Source organism: Gallus gallus, chromosome 6 (genome assembly GCF_016699485.2).
Source record: "Gallus gallus isolate bGalGal1 chromosome 6, bGalGal1.mat.broiler.GRCg7b, whole genome shotgun sequence".
Taxonomy (NCBI): domain Eukaryota; kingdom Metazoa; phylum Chordata; class Aves; order Galliformes; family Phasianidae; genus Gallus; species Gallus gallus.
Genome location: NC_052537.1, coordinates 26,665,850 through 26,692,963, shown reverse-complemented (window position 1 = coordinate 26,692,963; position 27,114 = coordinate 26,665,850). Strand labels below are relative to the sequence as shown.

At 42.6% G+C, this 27,114-nt stretch overlaps 1 protein-coding gene and 1 long non-coding RNA gene across 6 annotated transcripts in view; one reads left to right on the top strand and one right to left on the bottom strand.

Moving 5' to 3' along the window:
* LOC101749148 overlaps positions 1–17,088 on the bottom strand; it is a 76,706-nt gene extending 59,618 nt beyond the window's left edge. For all 5 annotated transcript variants that reach the window (XR_005860960.2, XR_005860962.2, XR_005860961.2 and 2 more), the window contains exons 1-2: positions 10,045–17,088; positions 4,420–4,610 (exon numbers count right to left, since the gene is read on the bottom strand). This is a non-coding gene — a long non-coding RNA (uncharacterized LOC101749148). The remainder of the gene's footprint in view (positions 1–4,419; positions 4,611–10,044) is intronic.
* A 111-nt stretch (positions 17,089–17,199) lies between these two features.
* SMNDC1 (survival motor neuron domain containing 1) lies at positions 17,200–26,277 on the top strand. The gene is made up of 6 exons (XM_421753.8): positions 17,200–17,312; positions 17,616–17,735; positions 21,233–21,375; positions 22,434–22,595; positions 23,613–23,766; positions 24,495–26,277. The coding sequence occupies exons 2-6, from the start codon at positions 17,616–17,618 to the stop codon at positions 24,630–24,632; spliced, it is 717 nt and encodes a 238-aa protein (XP_421753.2). The 5' UTR covers positions 17,200–17,312; the 3' UTR covers positions 24,633–26,277.
* The last annotated feature ends 837 nt before the right edge of the window (positions 26,278–27,114 follow it).

The following is a 27,114-nucleotide window of genomic DNA, read 5'->3' as shown; positions in this document are numbered from 1 at the left end:
ATTAGACTCATGGGATATTAGTTGCATAGGGGGAAGAGGATATGAGTATCAGCAGGAAATGTTAATATGGCATGTTTAAAGCAAGTCCTTCTGTTCTTTTGCATCAGGTAAGTTTTAGCAATCCAACAAGATTTCTCACTCAAGAACAAAAAAGAACTGGAAAAAACCCTCATTTTCAAGTAACTGTAAAAAAATACTGCGGGGAGCAAATAAACAACTTTCTTTGCAAGCATACATGGCAGCTCTCCCTCTGGGAAAAGTTTTACTTTTCTCTTCATGATTTATCCACAAGTCAAACCTCCACATACTCCCCACCCTCCAGTGGCTGTCAGTTCTATGGAGTTTTGAGACATGACTGTCACTGATGCATTTCATGAGGAGGCTTTATAATGCCACCTTAATTTTCCACTCTGACCAACTCTCTCCCCCTTAGACTTCCCACAGAGTGAGACTTTGTAAGAAACAAAAGAGGAGTCAGTCACCTAACTTCATATTTCAAGTGAGTGGCTGCAGCCTGAGCTGAATCAGAGCCTTTGAAATTGAGTCATTTTGTCTAGTTCACTCTAATGTGATAAGCTAGATGGGATAGAAATTCTATATATTATTAACACGGAATTATTTCAAAACATGGAGTTAAGATAAAAGCAGAGTCCAGGGAGGGCTAATCTGTGCCTGGCAGCCCACACTCTAATCACATGCCGATTACTTTGTTAGTCATCTCTTCATCAGTGCTCTCAACCCACTCCTGCTCCTCCTGCAGTAAACTTTAATTAACCAAAGAAACACTGGACTTACTCACTGAGAATGGGAAAGCAGAAAAATGGAGGCGCTGAGTGCCTTTCGTCATAGGCGAGAGCAAATTGGTGTGGAGGTAAAGTGAACTTTTCAAACCAAGCCAGCAGGAATATCTGTATGTGAGTGAAACAATTTTGATTTTGAAACAATCCAAAACTGAAGATTTTTGTGGCATTTTGTGTGCTTTCGCATTTCTTTCCCTGGCGTGCTTTTTAGGGTAGCAGTTGGTCTTTTACAATAAATTAAATTGACCAAAAAACAAAAGCAAATAGAGCACAACATGAGTCACCTGTGTGGAGAGTTCAATAAAATCACTGTTCTTCATCTGCCATGCATTATCCCCATTCTGATGGGACAATTGTTAGCTAAATGACAAAAACAAGCAAGTCACATAATAACAATGTTTGTACTTTAGGGTGAGCCTTCAGTTCTTTCTAATTTTAGTGAGCTAGCACCACCCCTGCATGTCATGCTGATTACAACAGCAACAGCATCTGTCATGCCACCAGCAAGTAACATCTGAGGTGTTATGGTTTTGTTATGCTCTTGGGGATAACAATTAACCATTGATGGAAAGGAAACCACTTCAGCAGAGCATGATCCTGCTGTACAACTGGTTGAACAAGTTGCTATCACTTGACAAAGAGAATCTGTGATGGAGTGAAGGTTTTATCCCCCTGGATCTCCATCCTTGCATTAGCACTAGCTTTCTTCCTTATGACATCGAGCCAGGCAGGATGAGGCCTGGAAGATGAATAAAGGGAAATAAGGTTCTGACTCTTCAGCATTTCCATACCAATTCTGGAGCGCTTTGCCTGAAGATCCTACCGGGTTACTTCAGCTACTAGGTTAGCACTGGAGAAACAGATTGGCAGATCGTAGACTCTAGGAGGTTTTACAACCGCAGCTATTACTTTGTGCCACATAAAGAGCAGTGCTTCAGACTGAAGCTGCCTGTTAGCCTTCCATGCTCATAAGACATCCTGCATAGTGTCCTGCACCAAGCATGAACCTAGGACATATGCATAATTTGCAGTACCATAGCAGAAAAAAGATTATGTGTATAATAACTCAATCAATATTAGGCAACAAAAGGATGTACTTCTGTATTACCTAGCCATTATAGGCTGCTGCTTATCTAAGGCTACGAACTAGCCTTAGATAGTTCGTAGGTTGTTAGGCAGATCTGTCACTTCCATGGCCTCGCTGTCTCCATGTTCTTCTCCTAAGCTTTATGTTATTTGATCAACATCCTTCACAGCTCTCCTTTTTTCCCCAGTTCTCACCATAATTGACACACTGACTTTCCTCAGCACTCTGCCACCTCACTCCTTTCTCCCTTTCTCCAGCTCTTGATGTGATGTATGTCTTCATGCCAGCATCTCACCTTCGGTCACAACAGACCAAGATCAGCCATACAGGGATCCTGCTTTTGACAGCGACCTCTGGCAGATATTTGAGAACGACAGTAACATTCAGTGTCTTTTTCCTCCACTTGTAGAAGTACTTCTGTCCCTCACCTTGCTGTCAGTCGGCACGTGTTCTCGCTCCTGATCACGTGAGGACACAAAATAACCTAATAAGTAGCTCTGTGAGGAATGAGAGAGTAAAGCTCCACAAGAGCTCACCATCTGGACAGTGTTCGGTACAGAGCTGTCACTCAGTGCTACATTCACATGCCAAATCAGATCCATCATTAGGAAGCATGGGCTATATTCACAGCTGAAGCAGGGCATACCTCAAAGAATTTATCTCCATTTTTACATACCCTTATCTCAGGCAGAGCTGTAAAAGCAGCATCCCTGATCTGGCACTTTAGATGTGACTGCTGCACCCCAAAACAGCAAAAGAAGCACCAAAGATAATGAAGTCTTGCTCCTCCTAAGCACAGTGTGAAAGGCAGGAGATTCTTACCATTAAGGCTCATGCTCTCTCTCAGGCAATTTCAGTTTTGCTTTGCAAACTGCTATCTCCCTCCCCTAATCAAAAAACACAGCAGTAGGTGCACTCAGCCACTTCTATATTTCACCAACTAGAAAGAGAATGCCTGTTGTTTTGGCACAGGAAGGACATGCAGGCGGCCACTCACAGACTTGCTGACCTGGCACAACATTCAGCTGTAACGCAGAACTATTTTCCCATGCAATTCATTGTTAACATTTAATTGTGAACACTGTAGAAAAGGCTACAGGATTTGGAGAGATATCATGGGAAGCCAAGTGTTATCCAGACTGTTCCGTGGCCCAATGAACAGCCACAGAGAAAGACAGCAGAGGCTGCTTAGCTAGACAGAGGAGACAGAAACTAGCATCATGCAATAGTCGACCACCAAGCACAAGAGAGCATCACCATAGAATCAAGTTTCAGAGCTTCTCTCATGCCCAGTTTAAAAGGAAATAAAAATCACACAAACAATAGAGGTCTAATAAATCATGACCTGAAGTCCCTGACTGAAGAGCAGTGGCTTTGGAGCTGAAGAAGACCATGTTTTTATAAGTGGTCCCTTTGATTTCTGACATAGAGATGTGCAAGTCACATGGTTCAATACAAGCATCCCAATCAAATGTGAATCAAACCAAATTCAACTCTGAATTTCAGGAAATTTACATACTAACGTAAAACCTTTCAGAATGTAAAGAACTGCTATTTTGTTATCAGTTATGTTGTGTTCTGATCCCCTCTTTGATTTGGGGTTTGCAATTCAGATATAGGTATCTCTTATGGTCTGATTAACACCAAGAGGTCTCCTTTGAATTGCACACAAGAGGCATGGAAATTAAATAATTACTCACACGTAGAAAGAACAGACTCCACATGCCTTCTGTCATGATGTGTTACAATCCTTAAGCCAAAACCACTGGTAAATGTTCTATTTAGCACGCCTACCAGAGCAGAAATTGAGGAATACCTATGCACCTTCTCTGTTCTCTTTCATGCACCCTCATGCCCTGATAGGAGTTCCAGAATAACACAACAAATCAAATCAACAACAAAAGAAGTTTTAACTAAGTTTCACAGCCTATTTTCTACAAATAAATATCATGCTTCACTATACCATCTTGACCATCACTATCCACTTCCTTTCAGCTCAGTAGGACCCTTGAATCCCTTCTGATACCAAATTCCTACCAGGATCTGTAATTTGCCATGTCACACAGCTGGAACCCTTCTTAGGATATTAAAAAAAAAAAAAAAAAAAAACCAACCCAAAATATATGCCTCTCGATAGCATTCTCTTGATTACCTAATTTATATTAAAAATTAACAATAATAATGCTAAAACACCCAGCAGCCTAATTATCAGCTGCTTTTCATTTGTACTCCCATTAATTTCACAGCTGCTTTGCAAAGTGACAGGCTGCTGTATGAAGGCTGCCTTTCGTTCAAACCCCTTCCATTTATTTCGGAGAGGATGACGACACAAAGAACTGAAATTCCTGCTTGGTATTTGGCAGATGCCACTCTCATGACACACTATTCAAACAGCGAACTGCAAGAATGACATGATGTTCTAAACAGAAAAGACATTTGCTCTTGAGCTAGTAGAAGTGTTAATTTCCACATATCCCCTCATCTCCTCACTATCCAAAGCAATTCTACTTCGAGCCATATGTTTCAGCCTACCTTTCTTGTAACAAATCATGGCTGAAAAGAGGAATGCTGTGAATGCAGCAACTGCTGTTGAGTGGTGGAGGCAGAAGAATAAACAAGCAAGATGTCAGCGTGGTGTGCAGACTCATGGCAGGACACGGAGGCTTGGAAGTACTGTCTTCCAAAACTGATCCAGCTGGAACCCCATCTTGGCAGGGACACCTCTGAAAGGAAGAAAGAACCTGAAATTACTTTTTTTTTTTTTTTTTTTGGCTTTTAAACATGCTAAGCTGACTGAATATATGTCAACTTTATGCAACATGATGTTTCAGCCTCTTCAAAATATATTTCCTGACATATTTCTAATTTGCCAGGGCATTTCTCTGCCAGGCATGTGGGCACCTAAATGATGGAACACAAACCTACACCAAGAACAAGCCTGCACCATCTCCACTAAAAACATGAATAGCACTGCTAGGCAAAGCCAGGTTGATTGCAGGCTGGACAGTGAAATGAAATGTAGACAGATCTATTATACCCATTAGTTACATAGGAATAGCCTCAGTATAACACAATTTGCTCTTACTTTGGCCTTTGAGCTATTGCTTATAAAATGTGGTTTGTTGACAGTGACGCCATTTTCATGCATGGATTCCTGCCCACTATGAAGCAGGCTGGGATGTGCATACTTGTTTCATGTTTAGCAAGAACTTCCTCTGTAAAATTTTACCTTGTACCCGTATCAGCTGGAATGACCCCAGGATAAACTACTACTTCATAATCAACAGACAACCTGAGGCTTTTAATTTTTCAGGGTCAACTAATCAAAATCAGCTGTTCACACTCCACCCAAAAGCTTAATTAAGTGCCTCCAACTACAGTGAGAGATCTCCAAGTAATTACATTTTCACAGCAGCCAAACTTATCACCATATAAAAATAAGTAATTTCTATCCATTCACGCTACCCACAGATAAAGAACCAAGATGTTACAGAACATGGGAAATACTATTTTTAAAGCAGCCATCAAGGGCCAAACCCAACCCTTGGACTTTGTCTGCTCCTGAAGTAGATCAGCAGGAAAATGGGATAATTGGCCCCTATTAAGGTTAAACGTTCTCTTAAACAGATTCCTCAAAGTCACACTGAGAGGACAGAGAACAAAACGGATAGGTTACGATGCTGGATACGTTCCATTTCTGAGGAAATCAGCTGTGTTTAAAGGAGAAACAATTAATGTGAACAAAAGGTAATAAGCCTTGTGTAAATTCCATGTGGAGTAGACGATGCTATGTTTGCACACACAGATCCTGGGACTCGGGCAATTTTTAAACCTTAAATAGCCCCGCAGTAGAAGATGCAGCCTTAAATACTAACTGGGAGTGAATGCCACAACCTGGACCAAAAGGAGGGAGGGAGGAAACTCACATCTGCAATTTTGGGGGTCAGCAGCCAAAAAGCCAAGGGAAAACTTGAAGCCATGATTTTTTTCTGACATTTCTGGACTAACTCATTTTTATTTTGCTGTTAACTTAAGTTTCAAAGACCAATGGAAGACCTGAAATAATGATTCAAGGAAAAGTGTAATAAACCTAATATCCTTGCAGAAATCTGTGATAGGATCCGCTTGATTTGGTTCATATTTTAAAACAAATCAGGTGGCAAGTTTGGATCCAGCCTAGGTTCTGCATTGTATTTTTAATTACGCAATAACCAAACTCTAAATAATGTACCTATTTGAAGTTCTGTTACCAAGTCCATCCAAAAAGACTACTTGTTTTGTCATCCCTTCTAATTACCCTCAGCCATCAGACACAACTTACTGATGATACAAGCCTGATAAATTACAACATCTTTTGTCATCACACAGCTCATAGATGACAAAGTAAGCCAAAAGTATGCTTTTACAAATTAATTTGGAGTCAATCGCTTTTTGGAGTTTAAAGGTTCTGAAGTGAGAAACAGCAAGGATCAGGAGGGAGCACACGAACTGCAGGCAAAGCACACGTTTACTATAAATGATGCTCCCTCTTGCATGGCTATAAACATTTGAGTGGTTTATTTTTTGAAGGGGAAAGGAACAGATGACAGAATTAGATTCAGTGATTCTGTTTATTACAGAAAACATGAGGTTTTCATTTATTAGCTTATAATTAGGAGCTCTGGGACCTTTCCTGATAATATGCTTCGCTAGCTGAGTAACAGCATGCGTAGGATTAGTCATGTCTGTACAAGTGTCCCGAAGTTTCATTTCCATTGGCATATTTACCTGATAGACACTCATTTTTTCCTGTGAGTTGTAGCTCTCTGAAGCTGTGTGCTTCAGAACCTTCTGCGTCACCTGCCCATGGCTCAGCCCATGCTGGTGCCACACACACGCTCCATCCAGCAGCACTGGGGGAAGGCGAGGGTCAGGCTGTGACAGCAGGCAAGGAGGAAGGACGCGGTAGGGAAGAACAGAGGGCTCGCAGCTCACACATCAACATATGTTATGTGGGCCACAAGAGAGCAGAGCATGCGTCAGGCTGCCTTGATACTATTTTAAGCATCAATGGGTAAAATAAATTACTTAGCTGAGCAACCAAGCACCCTCCTTTCGTTATATGCTCCAGCTGAGGAGTCTGAATGTATGGCATAAGTCACGCGCCTGTCGCCCTCAACCTTGTGATATTTCCAGTCTGCAGATGTGCAGCAATGGTAAGATATAAGTGACAAAAAAATAGCGACAAAATCAAATCCCCATCAATACCTCAGGCCCCTGTGCTTTAAGTTACCATCTTCATGTAAATCCTAGCAAAACCCATCTCTCTCACAAGAGGTGCCAGTAACTGCCTACATCAGAACACCAAATGAACACCAGTGAGCTTATCTTAGCTATCTCCCCTCACAAGCCTGAACCAAACCTGAATGTGGGTGCACAAACAAGTTAGCTGCGTGTCCTCTTGTTTTCAGAGGCTTGCATGAATCAGAAGACCAGTCCTAACAGTAGAAGCAATAGCACAAAACTATAAACAGGGCTCCTAAATGGTTTAATTGTGTAGTAAGCCTTCGAAACCTTAAGGTAGCCAACTTTTCTGCACCACGCATAACTTTACATACACCCCAAGGATGGCACTAAGACACAGGCCCCTTCCACTGGGGCCCACATCCTCATGCTACCTGTGTGCTGCTTTCTCCATGGGCAGTCCACTGTCTGCCCAAGGGACATCTCAGTCCTTTGTCTCCAACCAAGTGAACTTCTAAGACAGCTGAAGCTAACTCAAATGGAAGCCCATTATAATGGAAAAGAAGGAACAGAGAAAATCATACAGTAAGAACTACTTCAGAATGCATTTTACAAGCATGTTATTACAAGAATGGCCCCAACATAAAAATAGAACCTTAGTTAATGCTTTTTTTATACACAAAAGCAAAACATAGTGAGGCGAAGATAGCTAAGCCCAAGTGATGGCACTTAGCTGCTCTACTGTTTGCAGCTTCAAAAACAAATCCAAGCAGAGGCAGATTAGCCTAACGAAAACAAAGGCTATTCTGTTTTTTTGCGAGGCAAACATGCATTTAACTTAGTTCAGTTTGTCCATGCCATTTGTACTATACATTGATTCGAAGTTACATTTCTTCCTGCAGCAGAACTGAAACTGTTAACCCTCATCTGCAGGTTAAACCACCCCTAATTTCCTTCCGTCTATTATTTCATATTCTCCTTCCTCTCTTCCTGTTTCTACTTTAAGGATATTGACATGTCAATAATTGGTCTTATTAGACACACAGAGTGTTTTAATACCATGCAAATGGAAATATACTGTCTGAAAGCTTGACTAGCTCCAAAAGAGGAATGAATCAATAGCTACTGAACACTCTATACTAAAAACACCTGTATTATTAATACAGATGATGATAGTAATAGTCCACAGAGACTTGTCGAGTTTCAGAAACAACACTGTTTCCCTGATCAGATCTGTTCAGAAGCTCCATAGAAAACTAGACGGAGTGTTTCCCAAGAGGTTTCACTAAATAAATAAAAAAGAAAGGATTAGCATGGCTGATCTAATATTTCAACCACTCTGAACCATGGTTTCTGACAACAGCTCCCTCAAGGTTAGCCTTAAAATTATATCACAGTCTAATTTGATCTCGCTTTACATTAGTCTGAAGCCATGTCTATATTTTATTGAGCTCTGATTCTGTTACTGGTTTTACATATTAGCCGGATTAAATTTTTAAGATGGTTTCATGGTTTGAAAAGCATCATCATCTACTGGTAGGCAGTTTTTAGTACAGCAGGAAATGGAATTAGGAAAGATCTACTGACTTAATTGAAGACGCCACTAAAAGCATTTGTCAGCTGCAAACACGCTGCCCTCTCCATCTCAGCAGTGACCCGGGGCAGTGCTGAGCACACAGCCACTCTCCAAGCACACAGCAGCTCTGCTGCACGGACGTCTCCCACTGCTGTTGTCAAAATCATTTCGGAATGTGCAGTAATTTGGTAATGATAATGATGCCGAGCCTGCTCTCTAACTCCAAAAGAAACACAGACTCTGGAAGAAAAACAAGTCTCTGTCTTCTTTGCTTCGGCAATGTACGTTTGAATCCCAGAAGTGATTTAAAGAGAAATTTACTATGAAAAGTCAACTAAAGATACTGAAAAAAATATTTATCATGCTCACCATTCTGGTTTAGCAGGTAGTTAGTTTCTTCATTTTATTACAACAAAAGGGAAATTGTGAATGCTCTAAATCTAGAAATATTAACATTATGGGTGTCAGGGATGTCAGCCTGCTTGGAGATACCTCCAGAAGGAAGCAGAAGGCAAAAAAAAAAGAGACATTTAAGTTTTGATGCTGTGCTTTCTCCCTGTGGCTTAAGACATCAGCATCGTGACTCACTCCAGGGACAGAGCTGCTCCCTGGGCAACACAACCTCCTCGTGCTGGCTTTGTTCCTCATGCTAGCACAAATTGGTCATCCACTGACACCAAATGAAGATATTTCCTTATTAGTCATATCTGGATCTATAATACCGGCAAATGATGTTTAAACAAGCCCACTGCTGCTTCAGGTATGTGGCCTCCTGACATTTCAAAGCTAAGTAGTTTCATCAGGTGTGGGAGGGAGGGCAGAAAGAGGAAAAAATGTTAGACATAAAGCTGTGCTGTGACTCTTGTTAAAGCCATGGAGCAGTACTGCTCGCAGGCAGCTGGGATCCATATGTAGCTGTTCATGTTTATTTGCCTGCTTGGCAAATCCCAAGGAGATTCTGAGACTGATGCTTAAAAAGTCCAAGCATAAAAACCCCCCAAGCCTTAAAACCCAGAAGGCTCAGCTCTGAGCTGCACTTTAGCTGATTAGCTGTCCATCCTTGTCCATCCTTCCTTAGGCTGTAAAACATCACGTCTTCCCATCATGCAATTAAAAATTGCACATCAGATCACCCTGACAAACACAAGGACAGGTGTTGGTCTAAATATGCTCCAGCCAACACTGGTCCTGTAAACGTTCAGTACATTACTGACCTGTGTAAACCTAAAGACTGTGAGAAAAGCAGGCTGCATCTAAATAATTAGTGTGATTGGACACCAAGTTAAGCCATTCAAAAGGTACTGCAATAGTATCAAACCAGACAGCCATTACAAACCAAGTTTACAAGAGAAACTTACTCCATTAGCGTGGCATGCTAAGGGTGGTAGCAGAGATCTGGGAACTTCTGCAGAAATAAACTCAGATTTGCTCCAGTGGCGATGTGTTTGAACTTCTGACAGCGCTTTGCCCACTGCTGGATACAACCATTTCCTCTGTCAGCTCAAGAGTTATTTACCTTGGAAAAAAAAAACCCATGAATATAACAAGAAAATTATTACAAGTGATAATGCCCATTGTAATGGTCGCTGACCATAATTGCTGTCATGTTGTCCCCAGTGACAACAGCTGCTTTTCATTTTGAGCTCCCTCTGCTGGCAATAGTTCAGGGTCCACTGCCATCAAACAACGTGTTTTACCCTCTCACCAAATCATGCTGGTAGCCTTGACCAAGAAGAGGACAAACATCCCCATTGCAAGGAACCTCATTGGAATCCACCACTCATCCCTAAATCAACCAAGTACCAAGCCAAGCTGCAAAACCTCCTGCAGCCCTGAAGCTCTGGAAAGACTTTGGGTCTATAATCACGCTGAAGAGCTGAGTTCTCTCCCTAAAGAAGCGTAGCATGGGGAATCCAGACCTGCATGAAACAAATACGGCATATGAAACTGCATAACAAATCAACTCCACATTCATTTCCTTTGTAAGTGAGGGCTGTCAATAGCACCCGTGAGAGAAAACCTTGAAAGTAACATTTTAAAAAAGCAACCAAAGAAGTTCCTATCCTTTTGCTCAATACACAGTGAATAACAATTATCCCAGTGCCTACACGTGTTGATGCCTTTATGTAAACAATAATCATTTAGTTAAGCTTGCACAGATGCTGCTGTATCTTAGTATGCTCCTGATAACCCACCATCTTGGTTTCCCCATTGTATTAGGATAGATATTACAACATTTTAATGTGAAAGTTAGCACTTGAACAAATATCAACTAGTAGCTCTGCATGCTTTTCTCCTTCAGGCGACGTATAGCTGGAAATATTGATAAAGAGAGCTTGAACTGCTCAAGTGAGACACCTTCCTTTCATTATTGGCCTCTAAATAATGATATTTGCTTGCCAAGAATCCAAACCGACTTTGTTTGGAGACAGCTGCATTGACATGCACAACAATTACTATAAGAGAAATTTCAGTTTCATTTTCAGAGGAAACATCTGCAGGAATTTCAGCTTCCCTAAGCATTGCATCAGGTGTAAGACAACATTACCAAGAACAGGATGTTAAACCATGTGAAAGCAGTCTTGCGGCTCAAGTAGTGACTAACACGATGTAGAAGGGAATACTTAACAAGTCCATTCTTGCAACAAGATGGGCTGTTGCCACATCTTGCCGCTGTACGCATACTTCAGGAATTCTCTCACTTCGGAGAATGTGTCTCAAAGTCTGTCAGTAAAAGGAATGACAGAACAGGGATGTGCATATTTGGCATTTTATGTAGACCATACATGTTTATGCTGGTGATGAAAGAACGTGGGTCCATGTGAATTCTGCAGCTACTATAGAAGAGCCAACGTTTCTCTAGAGGTTCACGTGCAGTGTAAACAGCAAAAATAACCCTAGCATAGTTCACCCCTAGAAGTGTTGACTATGGGCAACTTGAAGGCTCACAGCATGGAAGTAAAACACGGCATGACAAAGTAGGCTTCAGTAGTCTTTCATTCAGCTCACAACCTGGCTCAGTGTCAGCAGAACTTGCCTGAGTAACTTCAACATTTCCACCTCTTCTTTCAGATAAAGTCTTTGCTAAGGACTCCTCAAGTTCTATTTTAAAGAGAGACTTCTTCCTTTTCTTACTGCCTTTCATTGATACTCATCAGTATTGCACCTTAGCATTCTTTAAACATTAATTTCCATAAAATAATGTACCTTTATCATCCCTTTTTCTACTGGAGGGCATAGAAATAGAGACACAAATAACCAAAGGTGTCTGAGGGACTAATTAAAGTTCTGATCTCATTAACTTTAGAAAAGACATCAAATAAACAGTACTCCCTTTACAAATAGATTATCCTGTCTCAAGTTACTTCAATCTGTTTTTGATGACCCAAAACAACCACCCAGCGTGTCTCAGAACAACTACCCAATATGGCCTAAGGAACACTGATCAGGAGTGGTAACTGTTGCAGGTCAAGGTGTTATGATCCTTCATAACTAGGAAAGTACAGAGCTCCCGAAGGCGATCCAATCGTGCCCCACTGGCAGCAGAAGCATCTCCAGCTGAATCTGAGTTCCTTCAGCCAGTTTCCTGTGTCATGTCCCATGGTGGAATTTGCCCTACGTTTACACTCTCAGCTTTCTTTTTTCCATACACAAGTCCACATCGTTCACACAGCACAGATATTCCCACACAGGAAACTAAAGTCAGATCTCTATAGTGGTGCACTGTTGCCCTCTTGCAAACCTCATTTTCTTTTCTCTCATCTTACTTTCCTTTAAAATGCAACAAAAAGAGAAGCAGAACTTAAAAGCTACAATCTTTTTTACTATTCTAACTACGCATCCTCGCCTGCTGTAAATCCTGTGTACTGAACAGAACAGAGATTAAGAGGAAGAGGATGAAGGCATTTGATATTATAATTAGAGACCATAGCCTAACACACAAGCAGAAGTGGTCAAACTACAGACACGTAAGCCAGGTTCATGCTGGGATTCCAGGTGCTTGCTTCATACTAATTCTCACAACATGATGTGCTTGCATTAATAAAAGATAAAAAGCAAAGTGGGTAACGAAATGAAAGCAAAGTCACCCAAGGAGCCCATTGCAGCGCTGGCACCAGCAGGGGTGGGTGGGCTCGGGGCAGCAGCACAGACGCAGCTGTGGGGGCAGTGCTGTCAGATGCCAGCGCAGAGCAGGGGCTGCTGGCACACGGCGGAGCTGCTGCGAGCAGAGCGGCCGCTGCTGCCAGGCTTTTGTCTCCTCCCCCCACACCAACCCCTCCATTCATCACAGCAGCACTCCTTGTTCTGTGCTTCCCAGGTCTCTCCCCACACATAAACACAAAGTACCCCTACGCTGTTCCCATGTTAACCTCGAGTTCCTGCTTCCCAACCCTCCCACGCTGCTGGCTCACTGCTTCAGGCTCCTCTAATCCTCCCAGGCTCTTCTACCCACTGCGCTGGCCCTTGGTCCCTATTTCCAGCCTCCCATCATCTTCTCAGCTTTGCTGTCATCCAAACCTCGTGTGAACAGAGGTAATCTTGGCCACAGCCTTCCCAGCACCCCGAGCTGCAGAACCAGCATCTCCTGCAGCCTGCTGAATGCCCCAGGCAGCCGGCACTGACAGTGACACTGACACAGATGGTAGAGTGCCTTGCAGAGAGAAGTCACGCCTTGACGTGGTGTATTCCTCCATACCGGAGGCACACGTTGAGCTGAAGAACCACTTGACAGTCTGCCTGCTGTGTAGGCCTGATGCAGACCCGTGGAACAGACCAGCTGCACGCCGGCAGGCTGTGATTTCCTACGGGAGCCACTGTTCTGTCAGGCTTCACAAAGCTGCCAACAGCAGGTGGACAGAAAGCCCAGAACCTCAGGCTCTTCTGGAGCAGGTGATGCCCTGATGGATGCAGGCTTTCTGTCGGTTCTCCCTAATACTGACCTTTTCTTCTTATCTCCACGATGCTCCGCCCTGTCTCTTAATCCTCATTCGATTCTGATTCACCTCTCCCCCTCACTTTGAGTCACTGGGCCTTTTCACTGATGGGGCATAATTACTGTAATCATTCAGAGTACAGAACATGTCAGAACTCTCAGTTTCTCTGCTTAGCACCATATCTCAGGTTGGGTACCCGGGTTATAGAGAGTTTAATTATGCTCAGAGCTGAGGATACGTACCTAATTCACTTCACAAACAAACTCCTGTAAGAACAGGTATTTCAAACACCAATAATTAGGCCAAGTTTCAGGAGTGTGTAACAGCAAAAACAAACAAACAAACAAGCCAACAAGAGCCAAACCATCCTTAAAACAAGAATTTGTGTATGAAATTTCAAGTCCACAATTAAGAACGTAGAGAGACTGGGAACTCTCAACCTGCTGACTTGTAATCTCATGCCCAGCCTGCCAGCATTTTCTCTGTAATTCAGTTATGTAAGCTGAAGCTGCTGAAGGTTTCCAAAGTCCTGCCAGGGCAGAAAAAAAACAATCCAGCCCAAACTTTGCAGGAGCAACAAAAACGATGCCTTGCAATAGCAAATATCACATAACTGCATCTGTGGACCAACTGGATAGCTCTGCCTACGATAACAAAGTTATACCAATAAACAGAAAGCAAAATAGAATAACCAATAACAACCACAAAAAATAAAATAAATAAAAACAGCAAGGTTTGCTCAGAGGCACAGTTCAACTAAAAGGAAAACAAAAATATCTCCAGGAAAACAATGCTTGCAATTGAAGCATCAGTAGATACTTGGAACTTTGATCCCAAGGAATTGCCCACCAACAGTCCAGCCGGACAGACTGCCCTCTGACCAGGACAGTACCTGCCAGGAAAGGGTCACAGCTTCCAGCATCTCCACTGGGGTCTACATTTAGATTTCACTTTCTGTGACAAAGGCTGTTTTGTTTGCCAAAGCCACATTTTTACCAGTGATGAGGTCCCTGTGCTGAGCACAGCAGTGTGTCCACATAAAGCTGAACAACAAGGACGTTAAGCCTTCGGGTATAATTGTTTCTGCTGCATTACTGCCCGCTGAGCACTCAGCTCTCACCTCCCGTCTCACCCTTTACTGCTTCAGGATTTAACATGAGTGAACGCACGCATCAAAAGACTGGGTAGATCCAGATGTCTTCGAAAACAAGTTCAGATAGATGTTGCTATCAGTTCCAATTATAGAAATAATGTCAAAAGAGGTGTAATTTTGGTCGGACAGTACAAGTTTGCTGCGATGCTCGCTACTCGGGCTCGCCACGTGTGTGCAGCAGCAGCACCACCTACTGGACTACAGCCGCCAGAGACAGCCCAAAAGCTCGTCTGTACGTCAGCCGCTTGATGGAAACATCTCCCAGCAAACATAGGCACAGCTCAGCAAACCCGAGGATAGAGGAAGTTCTCCTGCCCAACTATGAAAGTGCTGAGTACAGTTAGAAATGCCCAGATGTGGCACAAACACGTGTGAACTGCTTCTGATCTCTTAACAAATACAGAAAGAACGGAATCTTGGCAACTGGATGTATATTATTTTACGTAGAGCTAATAGATAACTCTCCAAACACCGACCATCTCATGAACTATAAAACATATGGATGGAGAACTGTAATCTCTAAGATAGCACGAAGTCTCTATTATATTGTTTCTCCTCTGTGTAGTATAAAAGACCTCATTTTGTCAAGAACAGAAAGATATCTGTAGTCCAAGGCAAAGACAAGTCAATTTTAAGAACATAACTAATTTCAATCTCCAATTTATGAGAGTTAAAGATTGGTGGTTTCAAGTCCTGGATTGCTTTCTTACCTGTAGAATCACATGCTTAAGTGATACCATGTGGTGAAGGAGCTTCTAAAAAGGCATTATCCTGATTTGAAGAAAACAAGAGAAAAAACATATGCCATAGCAAGAGAGTTTCCAGTAAATCACCTTTATTTACTGAATTTTCTGACATTATTCTGAGCACCTTTCGCTTTCAATCAACTGGACCTCTCTATGCTTTTAGGTTTTGAGTACTTCATATCGTTTTCCTTTCGAATTATTTACATACTGTAATCAAGTCACTCCCAGTCCACCTTTACCAGGTACCCAGATTGGGTATTTCAGTGCTTTCTCCAGCCATTCAGCAATACTGATGGATCTTTTAGAACTCTGCAGATCAGAGCTCCAGATTCTAGAATTGTAAGGCTTCAGTTCCAAAGGTTGATCGACAACTTATGAACTTCACTGTGCAGGCTTAATAGGCTAATTAATATTAACTTACCTGCCCTGGGCAGCATACACTTGGAGTTAATTACGTATGAAAGGCATGATACGGAGGGGGGTTACATGTAAGGGAAACATGTATTAGGTGGATGGGAAGTCTGTAACCTCCGAGCAGTTCAGCCAGTGAGGGAAGGAAGGGGGACCACATAGCCAGGAGATAGGGATAAAAAGGAGGCCGTGTCCTCCGATAACGCGAGACACCCCACAGGGAAACGCCCCCAGGAGAGTCTCCCTTTATTCAAATAAAGAAAGCTAAAGACTCTCCTCTGCCTCTTTTTGGGATAAGGACAGCTGAGCAAGCCTATTTGAGCAACGTTTCCCTATCATCACTTGCCTTGGAGAGGTGCAGACACTGCATGGCTCCTCTGGGGCTTTGTTCCCGCACACACACACTGCACTCCTTGCTGCAAGACACGGGGCTGCCACTGACTGCAGAACGTGCTTTGTAGCTCACAGGTGTGCTCGCAGTGCTCACGGATGCTCAACATCAGGTTTGCTCACCTTTTCAACACCAAGCCTTATCAGAAAACACTTCTGCGCGTATTCCAAGAGAGCAGCAAACGTTAACAGGCCCAAATGTCAAATTTGTGTTGTTTGGCACGAAACGCTGCCAGTTCATTTGAGCACCACGAGCACCGAGCAGCCAGAAGACGCTCGTGCTGGGTACGGCCAGCTGCTGGGGCACGCGAGCTGCCGGAGCTGCGCCGTGGCACCGCTCCCTGCCTCGGTGGCATTCGTGATCTGGGGACACTGCTACGGCTGCAGGCAGCTGTGCCGGGCCGCCCCTGGGCTGCAGGTCAGGGCAGCGCGGGGAGAACAGGGTCGGGTCTGTTAACCACCGTAGTTTCACACAACTTGGGAAGGAGGACGAGGAGCTTCAGGAAGCAGGAGCAAAGAGCAGGAGCAAAGAACCGAGCACGGCCCAGCACAGCGCGCGGCCTCCCCCGGGCTCCCTCCCGGGCAGGCACAGCCGAACCCCACGCCGCCACCACACGGCTCTGCACACGCTGCAACTCCGCCCAACGCCAACGGCCCCCACAGCGCCACTCTCAACCGCACGCACGCGCCTGAGGTCAACCCTCACATTCGCGCCTGCGCGCCGCCACCCTCCCATCGTACACCCTTGCGCAGCGATCAGAATCCCCCTTTCATGTGACACACGCACTCCACCAATCGGCGCCGCGCTCCACGAGCACGTGACCAGGGAGGTCGCTCTCGCGAGGGCCGGCGCGCGTTGGCCCTCGGCTCCTCCCACTTCCCGTCTCTCCCCGTAGTACGGCCCGCGGCTCCGGCGATCGGGCGGCAGCGGTCTGACGGCTCCCAGCGCGGCGCCCCCGGCCCGGCCCTCGGGCCCCACAGCGCCCGCCGAGGTGAGAAGCGGCTGCTCGGTCCCTCTCGGTCCTTCCTTGCCGCCTCGCGGCCTCCCGCTACCCCCTGGGAGGCAGCCCGCGCTCGGGCCCGGGCCTAGGCCTGCGTGCCGGCCCTGTCTTCCCCGCGCGACCCAGGCGGGACAGCGCGGCCGGGCCTCGCAGGGGGGAGGGATCGGCCTCGCCCCGAGCGCGACGCAGCGGGCCGGCGCAGGCTGTCATCTCTTCAGCAGTTCTCACTGCAGGTTAAGAAGCTGCGCGCCCGGTGTTGTGTTGTCCGTGTGCTGAGCTGTGCGTTTCCCGCAGATGTCGGAAGACCTGGCCAAGCAGTTAGCCAGCTACAAGGCCCAGCTCCAGCAGGTCGAGGCGGCCTTGTCTGGGAACGCTGACAATGAGGACTTGTTAAAGCTAAAGAAGGACTTACAGGTGAGAGGGTGGGAGCAGCCCATGGGTATTTGGTGGTTTTTTCACCTTTCCTAGACGTCTGCATGGCAACTGAAATACTGGCTTGGTAGGTTTACTAATTTCTCATAACTTGTTGGAATGATGGTAGGGTTGGCTTAGGGGGGAAAGAATAGCAACAAAGTTTCCTAAGCATTACAAAATTACATTGGTTAAAGGATGCCATCACCTCAGGTTACTTTTGCCACCCTGAAGCCTAATGGGTGGGCTTAACAGTACTCCATTTTGCCTGTTCTTGAGTTGTCAAATCCTTGATCTAGGATCTGTGTGTTCATTACGTGGATTTGCAATGATGTAAACTTCAGAGTGTATTTCTGCACTCCTTGTACATCTAACCCTCCGTTGGGCTAAGCCTTATGTAAGAAAGGAAGACAGATGTGTCCATTTGCCACCTGCAGTTTCTTTAAATGCTTGAACGTACCGCCCTGTAAAAAGCTAAAACCATTTCTGTGCTTAGGGGACTGTTCAGTGCCAGAAAGACCACCAGCTAATTTTATGTTGATAAATGGGCTTTTAGATTCTTGTGTATATAAAGTTACATTGGCACATAAGAAAACAGTAGTACTGTTCTAATCTCACATGAGAGTGCAGGGTGCTGCCTCCTTTCTGTTGTGGATTGCTTTAACACGATGACATTTTAAGATGCCTAAAACTGCCCAGTACAAAACTGAGTAACTGCTGTTCTGTACGGAAAAGCAGCACTAAGAACGATGCATCGACCAAGATACGAGCAGTGCCTCGAGTCAGTGATCTTTAGAATTCCTTTTAAATTATAAAGGCTTGGTGCCCACAGGGCACTTAACAGATCATCTTAATGTCCTTTGTTGTACGCTGTTAAAAGCATGTGTATATTTTTATATTTTTAAAATGCACAGCAAAACCCATATGGGATGATATTTCCGATACCAACACGACCTCGGCTTTGATATGCAGAGATCACTGATGTGAAAGGACAACTTGCAGTCTTTTTTATAAAAGCTTTCTGCACAGAATGGGGAAGATGTTTACACTTTCGTCCCCAAAAGGTTTGCTATTCATATGTTCCACCTTGCAAATGACATAGACAATGTTTTGCAGACTTAATATGTCAACCAAGCAATTGTAAAAAGGGGTTCAGTGAGTTGTGTCCTGACTGTGTAGCTCTTCTTTTGTTCAGTCTTTTGTTCAGAAAGACTTACTGTGAAATTGAAAGATCCTTTTACGTTTTAAATAGAGATGCACTACTGCCTTTTGTATACTGAGCTTATTCCTGATTAACGGGATTAAAATAAATATTACAAGAAACTTCTATAAATGCTTTGCTCTTTGCCTTTTGTTTCACTGAAGGGCTTCTTTGGACATTGTCCACACAGCAAAGCAACAAACTTTGCATTTTGCATGAAGTAGAATTGATGACAGCCATCATCTTCTGTAGTTGGAGATGATGTTAGCAGATGCTGCACTCTAGAATATAAAGTTCTGCCTGAGTTTTTAGAAAGCAGTTGGTGAGGAAAGACCCTGACAAACTCTCACTGGAATTCCCTGCAGGTCACACTTCTGTGCCACAGAGATACAGCAGCCCGCCCTGCTGCTCAGCTCACTTGGCTGGACTAAGCTGCTGTGGTTGTCTGTTGTTCAAAAACTTTCACTGCATGAGCTGTTCCCTTAAGGACTGTACAGAACCATCTCATGAAGACTTTTACCAAAAGTTTCCTATTTTTTGCTGGATGTTTAAATGACTTCATCAGATCTGAAGAATTCCTGGTAGACTGGTTTTCAGCTACTCCCATTTTGAGTTCTATAATAAACCACCAACGAATGTGGCAAGAACAAGTCAACACTTCTGTATCACACTGGGAGCATGCATAGCTGAAATGCTGGTACTCAATTTACATGTATTTGACATGCTGAGATGACACCCATTTCAAACTATGCCTCTTGATTTTCAGAATATAGCTACTGTATGTTGATTACTAGTTTGGCATTTTTCACCTGGAAGGAAAAACTATGTTGATACCGTATTTTCTGATGAGCTCTCTCAAACTAGGTAACTCCAGAGTCAGTGCTGGTTCAGCTATAATGTTACAGAAGATAGAGACCAAAGTTAAATAGAAGTAAATTTCAGCATGTCATTGTGCTTATGGTTGCTACCCACTGTGATTACTGTTAAATTTAGAAACAAGCAAGTCCTTAAAACAAAGAAGAGAGCTTCTGTTAGAAAGGTGCTGATAAATTAACGCATTAACAACTGCAACAAAGAAACAGGACGTTCATTCTGGTTCTATAGGTTATCAGATAAAAGTGCACAGAAGGGTATGTTGTGTTAACCTGCTATTTGGGAACTGCTTATGATCCTTTATGTTCTTGAGGAACAAAGAATAGCTTCCTCACCACCTTTTCCTGAGCTAAGTCTTCTTAAGTCCACAGCTGAAGCGAGCTGTGAAGCTGTGAGGAAAATTGAGGCTCCACTGACTCTCAGATGAATATTGTTTATCTGTAACTGTCCTTTAGCTGATATATTTCCTGTTAGTTGGATGAGCGTCCATGTTTCATGCTGTGATACCTCTAAGGTGTGAAAAATGGTTTGTGACTGCAGAGTTCCCTTCACTTACACAGGAAGTTCAAATGTTCTTTTAGATTCTGGCTCCTGTTTTTTATTTCTAGTCGAAATCAGTGGTCTTAGTGTTGGAGAATAAGAATATAATATGGGGAGGAAGGTTAGGGAGGGGGCTGGCTGCATGCTCCTATCTGAATGAATAGTGGGTAAAGGAAGTGGAGTAATTTGTTAAGCACGTGACCTAAAACCAACCAAAAACTTGCTGGATTAGTAAGGGAATGCCTGACCTGAAATCCTGAGGTCACTGAATGTGGAGAAAAAGGAACACCTGAAGTGACTGAAAGAAATCTATTTCTTTAATATGCATCAGAATGCTTTTTAGAAAAGAGAGGGCTTTACTGAGTGGCAGCCCAAGAAAGCACTCTTCCACAATGGCTTCGAGTGCATCAGTTCAGCCAATCCACCTGTTTCTGAATAAACTGCAAAGCGTTTGATTACTTAGCTTTGCTGCAATTATAGCTGTGTATTTTATAATGGCTGTATATAAAATAGTCAGCTAGTCCCAGTGTGGAAGGGATGGAATTAACTGCTGGCTAGACAGAACAGTAGTAGTTATGTACAGCAGGTATACAAAAACATGCAGCCATGTATACAGAAAATCACACCATGATTCTTTTCTTTGATCTCTTTCTCTTGAGGCTGTTTAGCCGAGTCCTTATGTCTGTGGATAAACAATTCCTCTAGAATGGAACTGTATACAAATAATAGGTGACTTTTTAAAGTGTTATGGAAGGCATGGGGATCTTTACTGAGATACAGTGAAGCCCACACGTCCTTTTTGTAGGTATGCAATGAGTGAATTTTAAAATATGGATGGCAACAGGACTTGACAAATTATTCTTTGTGTTATTTTTGTCTTTTGCAGGAAGTGATAGAACTGACCAAAGATCTCCTTTCTACGCAACCTTCAGAAACTCTTGCAAGTTCTGACAGTTCTGCTTCTGCTCTTCCCAGCCACTCCTGGAAGGTTGGGGATAGGTGTATGGCAATATGGAGTGAAGATGGACAGTAAGTGTAGAAAACTTCTCTAACCGTTACATGAAATAGTTCCATGGTAAGAGACTTTCATTCAGCTTGAACTGCCCCTAGGGCAACTAATAAGCAAAAAGAAACTGGGGAAGAACTACAGGATTAGCTCTCATGGTACCCTTTTAATAAAGATCAGTACTGTAGATAAAAAGCAAAGAGCTGTGGGGTCATTTCCTAGAAATGCCCTGTTTGTTACTAACCTTATACAAGCAGAGTAGCACTGGTAAATGACCATTTATTAATGTAATAAATGGCAGGCTCTCATTAATTGACTTTGTCAGTGTTTCATAAAGGTTTCCGGCTATATGATTCATAATATCATATTCACGTATTTGTAATTGATCAGTATCAAGAAAAAATGCTTGCTATATCTCAATTTGTGTGAATGATTGGAAATTAGTTTTTAACTGAAAAAGTTATTTTTTGGCTGTGAGGTAACCGACTGTGTAAAGTAGCTGTAGAATTTTTGGATTTAGTCTCCACTGCACGAGCGTTTCAAGTTCTGGGAACCAAACCAGTTTATTCTGACTTCCTCATTTCTGAAACTTTGTAAGTGTTGGAGAAGAAATATTTTTAGTGCTTGAGGTTTTCTCAACTCTTTCATATGGAAGAAAATGGGACCAAATCTTTATAATCATAAGCTACCGCGTTCCAAAACGTCTCACTAAATTCCCTGAAAGCTGTACTCTTTGAATACTGTATCTTGTTGGGGCTTTTTCCAGTCCTGTGACCTGCCAGAATTAGAAACAAAATCAAGATTTCTGATTAGATTGCCCAGGCATTAATCATTAGTCTTGATAACTGCTGAGACCATTGCTTCTTCATGCTTAAGGTCAAATACAACAGAACCTAATCTTTGTACTTGTGTCCTTTTGGCCTTAAGAACCTCTTGGTGTGATTTGTGTTGTCCCTGAAAATGAAGGCTGATATTTGCAAATTATTTTTACTTAATGCTGTTAGCTGGCTGACAGTGTAGATGTTGATGGGCTGAGTATTAAACCTTTACTCACATGCTTACAGCCATGATATCTTTACAGGTGTTATGAAGCTGAGATTGAAGAAATAGATGAGGAGAATGGAACAGCTGCAGTCACTTTTGCTGGATATGGGAATGCTGAAGTTACACCGCTGTTCAACCTCAAGCCTGTGGAAGAGGGAAGAAAAGCAAAAGAGGACAGTGGCAACAAACCCATGTCCAAGTAAGTAATATACAGGCCTAAGTCTGAAAGCTACTTTGCTTCCCATCTCCCCCCAGCTATGAGAATTGGCTAATGTAGAATCTTAGCATTTTTTTTCACCACTACATTCACATATTTGTTAAAAAGGATCATAAGTCAGCGTGGCATACAACGTTCAACAGATTGTGGCTGGCATTGTATGTTACGTATCCCGCTAAGATAACACAAGACTCTTTTACTCATATTATGCCATCTCAAGATACCAAATATGTATGCGGATAGGCTAACAGCCCAGGTCCGCTGCAGGCTGCTCTCAGATTTGTTACCTGGCTCACAACTCAGTACACTTATCACTGCAAAGCTCCTGCCTCTGTCTCTCTGTTGATCCCATCACTGGGGAGATGTGCTTTACTCAGTAGCCTACTGTGCCTAACAAAGGAAAGTATAAAAGGTACTTCTCAGGTTTGAAAGCCTTTGGGGAAAAAAGGGAGTACAGTTTCAGAACTTGAACCCTACAGGGTCACTCTGAGGGACATTGTTTTGGCATATAAATACATGTGAACTTCCTTATCTTCAATGAAATAAGTTGTGCTCCTTTGTTTCCACCCCTGCCCAGTAGTGGTTAGCATGAGTGTTTTAATCCTTCAGAGAAGTTTTGACTTTTCACTCAAATAAGCCAGTTAAATTTTCCAAACACTTCATGCTTCTGAAATGTAGAAGTGCCAGTAGATACATTTTCAGTTCTGGAAATAAACTGCCTGGAGTTCTATGGGTTGCTGCATTTGGTATGGTCTTAATCAGGTGGTCATTATGATTATGCCCAAAATACATAAAGGAGCATTGTAACACTTCAGCGTGGAGAGAATTTTTTCCTCCCAGGATTTGACATCATTTACAAGCTTTGTTTTATCTATTTACTTAAGAAAAACTGTTGTGCATGCCCTTCTCTTAGAGAGGTTTTAGTTTCTTACAGGATACTCTATGAATATAAAGACAGAGACACAAACATAAAGGATCTCTTTTTTTCCTTTCTTCCAGAAAAGAGATGATAGCTCAGCAACGGGAGTATAAAAAGAAAAAAGCTTTGAAAAAAGCTCAGAGAATTAAAGAACTTGAACAGGAACGAGAGGACCAGAAAGTCAAATGGCAACAGTTCAACAACAGAGCATATTCTAAAAACAAAAAAGGCCAGGTTTGTTTGCTTTTTGTCTATATTTCAACAGTTAAAGATCACAGAATTCTATGCAGTAACCTGGGAGAGGGGAAGAAGGCATTTTTAAAGGTAGTTTGTTCACCTGTGACTTACTTGAAATGCACACTTGGTTATTTTGTACTTTCAAGGCCTAGTTTTGCACTGAATGACTTTGAGGTGTTCTTATGAGGCTGAGCTTGCACTTACCTCGAAGAACTGGGCTCACTATGAGTTGCAATGCAGCATTTGTTGGAGTTAAGATCCTGAGGCCTATCCAAAGCAACAAAGCCCTCTTATGTTTATAATGCAGCACACATGGCAGTAAGTAATTGCTGTGAACTAGTAAGCACATTGCAGAAAAGTTAGCAAGGACATCCTGAAGCTTTGCTTAAATTTGTGTCATGGCTCAACCAAGAGAGCTGCTAGACATGGTGCTAATCTGAATTCTCCCTTGTGAGCACTTACCTTCCTCATAAGGTGATCTCTGTTGAATTGTATTAATTATTGTCTTACCTGAGGCTGCAAGGGCAAAGATCACATCCAGCGTATTCCAGCCCAGCCCTGTCTCTTCTGCTGGTACTGTCAGAGGTGAGTTAGCCTTTAGAAAGCATGCTTGCATATAGAGTAGGAGGTTGAGGATTCTGAAACGCTTCAAATAGTAATGGTTGCCTATTCCTAAAAGCGCATCAGTCATCATTCAGAAATGCTGTTTTCTGTTTCATTTGCAGGTAAAGCGGAGTATTTTTGCTTCCCCAGAGAGTGTAACTGGCAAAGTTGGAGTTGGAACATGTGGAATTGCAGACAAACCTATGACACAGTATCAAGATACCTCTAAATATAACGTCAGGCATTTGATGCCTCAGTAGCAGGGGAAAAAGGTCGAACTTCATCTCTGCAGGGCTTTTCACTTATCTTTTTATCATTATATTTTTCTAAAAGTAAATTATTTGTTGGCACATAGCAAGTAGTCCATTTTGTCACCATCACTTTGGCTTCAGCTGATATGAGCCTTAAATTTCCAACTATTGATTTGACTCCCCTCTTTTTTTTTTTTTTGGTAGTTGCATTAAAATACGTTCTGCGGGTAAATGCTTTCATAAACTGCTGCTACCTTTTATGCTAAAAGCAGTAGTTACCTGGAAGTTTGATCTCCAGAATCTTCCATTTGGATATATGTACTCTTCCATTAGTATGGATACTAATGTTTGGTTTTTTTTTCCTTAAGAAAAGTGGTGGTATAAAAATGGCACCTATAAAGCCTCCCTCATTTCTGTAGTCACAGTGCTGTCTGCTGGCCTCAATGACAAGCTTAGTGTTACAGAGCTGCTGCAGCACTGGGAGAAAGATTCCATCGTAGCATGCAAGTCATGTGGAATTACAAGGGAGGTTCTAAATTACTCCCTTACAAATCCACTGCAGATAGATTTGTACAGCTGTGAATGAGGGCAGAACAGGGCTGTTGTGATTTTTCTTACTAAGTATGATTCATATGCTAGAAACAATAAATCTGGACTTCAATTCCAGTCCAAAAAGTTAAGTAGATTTTTTTTTCCTCTAACAGTCATCAGATTTTAACAGGAAGTTATTGAAACGTAACCAGAACAACTTAGGAAGAGACTTCAGTTTCAAAGACCAGAACTGTACTTAAAGCAATGCCCCCTTGCCCCAGGGATTAGAAGTGGGAGAACTCTAGACGGTTATGCTTTGGAAATGTCATCACCTCCCCTCTCGCAGTTTTCAAACTTAGGAGTTTTGATGGTATGGTCACAGACCTTGAGCAGACAGTAACATCGTGCGTCTGGGCTGCCTCCATCTTGTAAAGTAGTACTGAAGCATAGCAGGTATGAATGCCTAGATCCCACTTAGTTGTGAGTGAGTGAAGGTTAGTCTCAAGTTTCTGTCCGTAAATAACTGACTGGCCCTAGTGTTCATTGTAACTTCAGCTGTATTACAGTGCTGCTGAGCCCCCTTCAGTTCTATTCAGGAAGCCACGTGTAAAAGCTCTTGCTTTTTTGTATTTCATGTGATTTGCCTTTCTTCTGTTATTTGTCTCCCACTTACGGTAGTGGTGCCATCTCTGAATCCGTAATGTGTTCAAAGATCTTAATGGGTAGCCCTGTATACAATGTAGATATTATTTTTGTAAAATCTAGGGCTGAGTTAATGGACAAGAGTACATCAGCTGTTCCCCCATTAAATGATTCAAGGGTGCATCTTGTTCATTAACCCTGACCGTTATTTCCCTGTATATTATGTTAATGTAGCTCATTTTGTAATTTGTTACCTAGATCAGGTCACGTCAGCAATTGTTGATGCACTGATTGGTGGAGATGTCCATCAGTTACCTGAGTCACAACTCAAGCTAAACTCTACAACTGGTAGTTTAGAATCCATGCATAGAAAGAAGTTTTCCCTATAATGGGAGAAGGTGATTTTTATGAATACAAAGTGTGTTAATTTCAGTTTTGTATGTTTAACTTTTATTAAATAAAGTGTTTAAAATCTGCTGGATATATTTGTCGAAGTGAACATAATGCATGTGTACTTGGGCTCAGTAAATAAGCAGGATAGAGAGAACTATAGAGTCTGCTGATGCCACACAGGAGAGATGGGAAAAAAAATGGGTACAGAGAACATGATACTCAAAAGTGAACCAAAATTATGTCACTAACAATGCAAAATCAAGTAGATTCTAATTCCTCGTCTTTGCTGCTACCAGGGGTAGGTGTAAACTTTCTTCTGCCTAGAAGAACTCCTATTTAGATAAAATAATCTGAGGGAAGGGCCCACTGCTTTTTGGAGAGGGAGTCTGTACTGCACCTGCACCATAAAGACCATGTCTCAGCTATGCCAGTGGTAATAGTTCTGCAACACTTACATCTCCTTGAGCAAAGTCACCTGTTGTCTTTTACAGATGGCTGCAATAGAGGTTCTATGCTGCTTTCACTACACAGAAGGAGCACTTTCTCAAGGTTACAAAAAAAAAAAGCACTAGAATAGAACTTTAAGGGAAGGCTTATATCTGCCTTCGTGGGAACTGTCTGATCAGTTTTCTTTTAAAAAAAAAAACAACTCTGGAGAAAGAGATGTAGACCATATGCTATGTATGTTTGTATGCTCATCTTTTAATATATTAAGTATAATAATAGATGGTCTACCACAGGACTGTTAGCTAGTTCTGTAAAGAACTTACAAGTCACCAGAACACAGTGGTATGTAAGCCTCCCTTCTAACAGCTCAGCCCAAGTTACAACTAGCTGGTTTTATGGGCTTTGTGCTGATCTCTTCCCTTAAAAAATTAGGGACACTCAACTGCAGTTGTTCTGGCTTGATGTAGGAAAAAACACC

What these genes read in the sequence shown, in the direction of transcription:
- SMNDC1 (XM_421753.8), top strand. Translation starts at nt 17,616, where the DNA reads ATGTCGGAAGACCTGGCCAAGCAGTTAGCCAGCTACAAGGCCCAGCTC. An exon ending in AGCTAAAGAAGGACTTACAG is followed by an intron (nt 17,736 to 21,232) that starts GTGAGAGGGTGG and finishes TGTCTTTTGCAG; the next exon opens with GAAGTGATAGAACTGACCAA. An exon ending in ATATGGAGTGAAGATGGACA is followed by an intron (nt 21,376 to 22,433) that starts GTAAGTGTAGAA and finishes ATATCTTTACAG; the next exon opens with GTGTTATGAAGCTGAGATTG.